We start from the raw sequence: 1,926 nt of genomic DNA on the forward strand, positions 1-1,926 counted from the left end.
CCCAGATGTATGGGACGTGGATTTGTTTCCCTGGTCAAAGTCACCTCCCAGAACTGCCTTGCCTGTCTAAGCCAAGACCTAGCAGGATGGGAACCTTGGGCAAACCAGCCCACGTCCAAACCAGAAGCCCTTTGAACATGAGCAACCAGCAACAGAAGCGGGGGTGGGGGGAGAGCCACAGCTAGGGGAGAAAGGTCTGCCCCACCTCGCAAGCAGGGCGCTGCAGCCATTCTTGGACCCACAGCAACAGTCAGCCCGTGGCGCCTCTACAGCTCAAACGGCAGCTGGCGAGAGAGTTATCAACGAGTCAGGGTGCGGCAAAGTCCAGCCCATCAGGGAGCCACCCCTCCCAAAACATTATAGTCCTCGAACCGCCACACTGCCCCTCACCTTTGCCTCTTGGCACCCGGTCCTCTGGGCGGCCTTCCCGGAGCGTCCGTCGGCGGCGATTCATTTCAAAATGGCAGCCCGGCAGCAGAGCGATCTCCCGGAGCGAGCCGGTGGTTCAAATGCCCCTGATCCCGTCCACCTCTGACTGCTTTTCTAGGGTCTCCTCTGATGCAAAGTCCCCGTGTCATCGTCCCCCCCCCCGCTCCCTCCCAGCCAGTGTGTGCCCAGCCCCCGCCGCTTAGCTGGCTATCGGGGATTTCTTCTTGCCTATCGCAGCCAAGCATCGCAGAGGATTTATTGATTTTTTGACACAGTTAACAACAGCAAATCTTTATCACTGCAAACCCTGACCCCATTAATGGAGAAGCTCTTACCAAGCCTGTGTAGCAATGGGGCCTGTCTGCCCACCCCAAGCGCGGCGCCAGCCACCGACTCCACGGCAGGAGTTTTCGGGGAAGGCTTCGGAGAAAGGGAAAGAACGCAAAACTACCATCGAGGCAGCCAGAGACTCATGTCCCTTTCTCTACAGGGACAGGACAACGGAGCATTTTAATACTGGGAGGTACGGGGACAGAAAAAGATGTCTGCTGTTCAGCTCGTCGGCAGTTGAAGCGGGGATGGGCACATCTGCGTTATGAACAGAAAACCCATCTGAAATCTTTTGGACAGCTGCAGCATGTAGCCAAGATTTGGGAGCTGCAGGTCTCCAACATCACTCACACACAAAAAAACCCCTTTCCCAGACTACAATTCCCAGGATTCTTTAGGCAGAAGCCATGACAGCTAAACCAGTTCTGTAGCAACCACTGCCTATCTTCAGGGTTGAATGACTATTATCGACACGGAGTTACGTATTATTATGCCCTGACCTGGGTGGTCCAGGCTGGCCCTCTCTCATCAGATCTCAGAAGCTACACAGGGTTAGTACTTGGAAGAGACCACCAAGGAAGCCCCGGGTTGCTACGCAGAGGCAGGCAATGGAAAACCAGAATGACTATTATCGACACGGAGTTACGTATTATTATGCCCTGACCTGGGTGGTCCAGGCTGGCCCTCTCTCATCAGATCTCAGAAGCTACACAGGGTTAGTACTTGGAAGAGACCACCAAGGAAGCCCCGGGTTGCTACGCAGAGGCAGGCAATGGAAAACCACCCCTGTCCGTCTCTTGCCTTGACCTGGATGGCCCAGGCTGGTCCAATCTCATCAGAACTCAGAAGCTAAGCAGGGTCGGCCCTGGTTAGTACTTGGATGGGAGACGGCCAAGGAAGTCCCAGGTTGCTAAGCAGAGGCAGGTGAGGGCAAACCACCCCTGTCCGTCTCTTGTCTTGACCTGGATGGGCCAGGCTAGCCTGATCTCATCAGATCTCGGAAGCTAAGCAGGGTCGGCTCTGGTTAGTACTTGGATGGGAGACCACCAAGGAAGTCCCAGGTTGCTACGCAGAGGCAGGCAATGGAAAACCACCCCTGTCCATCTCTTGCCTTGACCTGGATGGCCCAGACTAGCTCAGTCTCATCAGATCTCAGAAGCTAAGCAG

At 55.3% G+C, this 1,926-nt stretch overlaps 1 protein-coding gene across 1 annotated transcript in view; it reads right to left on the reverse strand.

Annotated features, from left to right (window-relative positions):
- ZFPM1 (zinc finger protein, FOG family member 1) overlaps nt 1-1,926 on the reverse strand; it is a 108,692-nt gene that overhangs the window by 39,834 nt on the left and 66,932 nt on the right. Inside the window, exon 8 of the mRNA XM_015428161.1 lies at nt 765-913. Within this exon, the coding sequence (XP_015283647.1) occupies nt 765-913 (149 nt within the window). The remainder of the gene's footprint in view (nt 1-764; nt 914-1,926) is intronic.

The sequence above is a fragment of the Gekko japonicus genome, unplaced genomic scaffold (assembly GCF_001447785.1).
Source record: "Gekko japonicus isolate JY-2015 unplaced genomic scaffold, Gekko_japonicus_V1.1 scaffold1470, whole genome shotgun sequence".
Classification (NCBI taxonomy): domain Eukaryota; kingdom Metazoa; phylum Chordata; class Lepidosauria; order Squamata; family Gekkonidae; genus Gekko; species Gekko japonicus.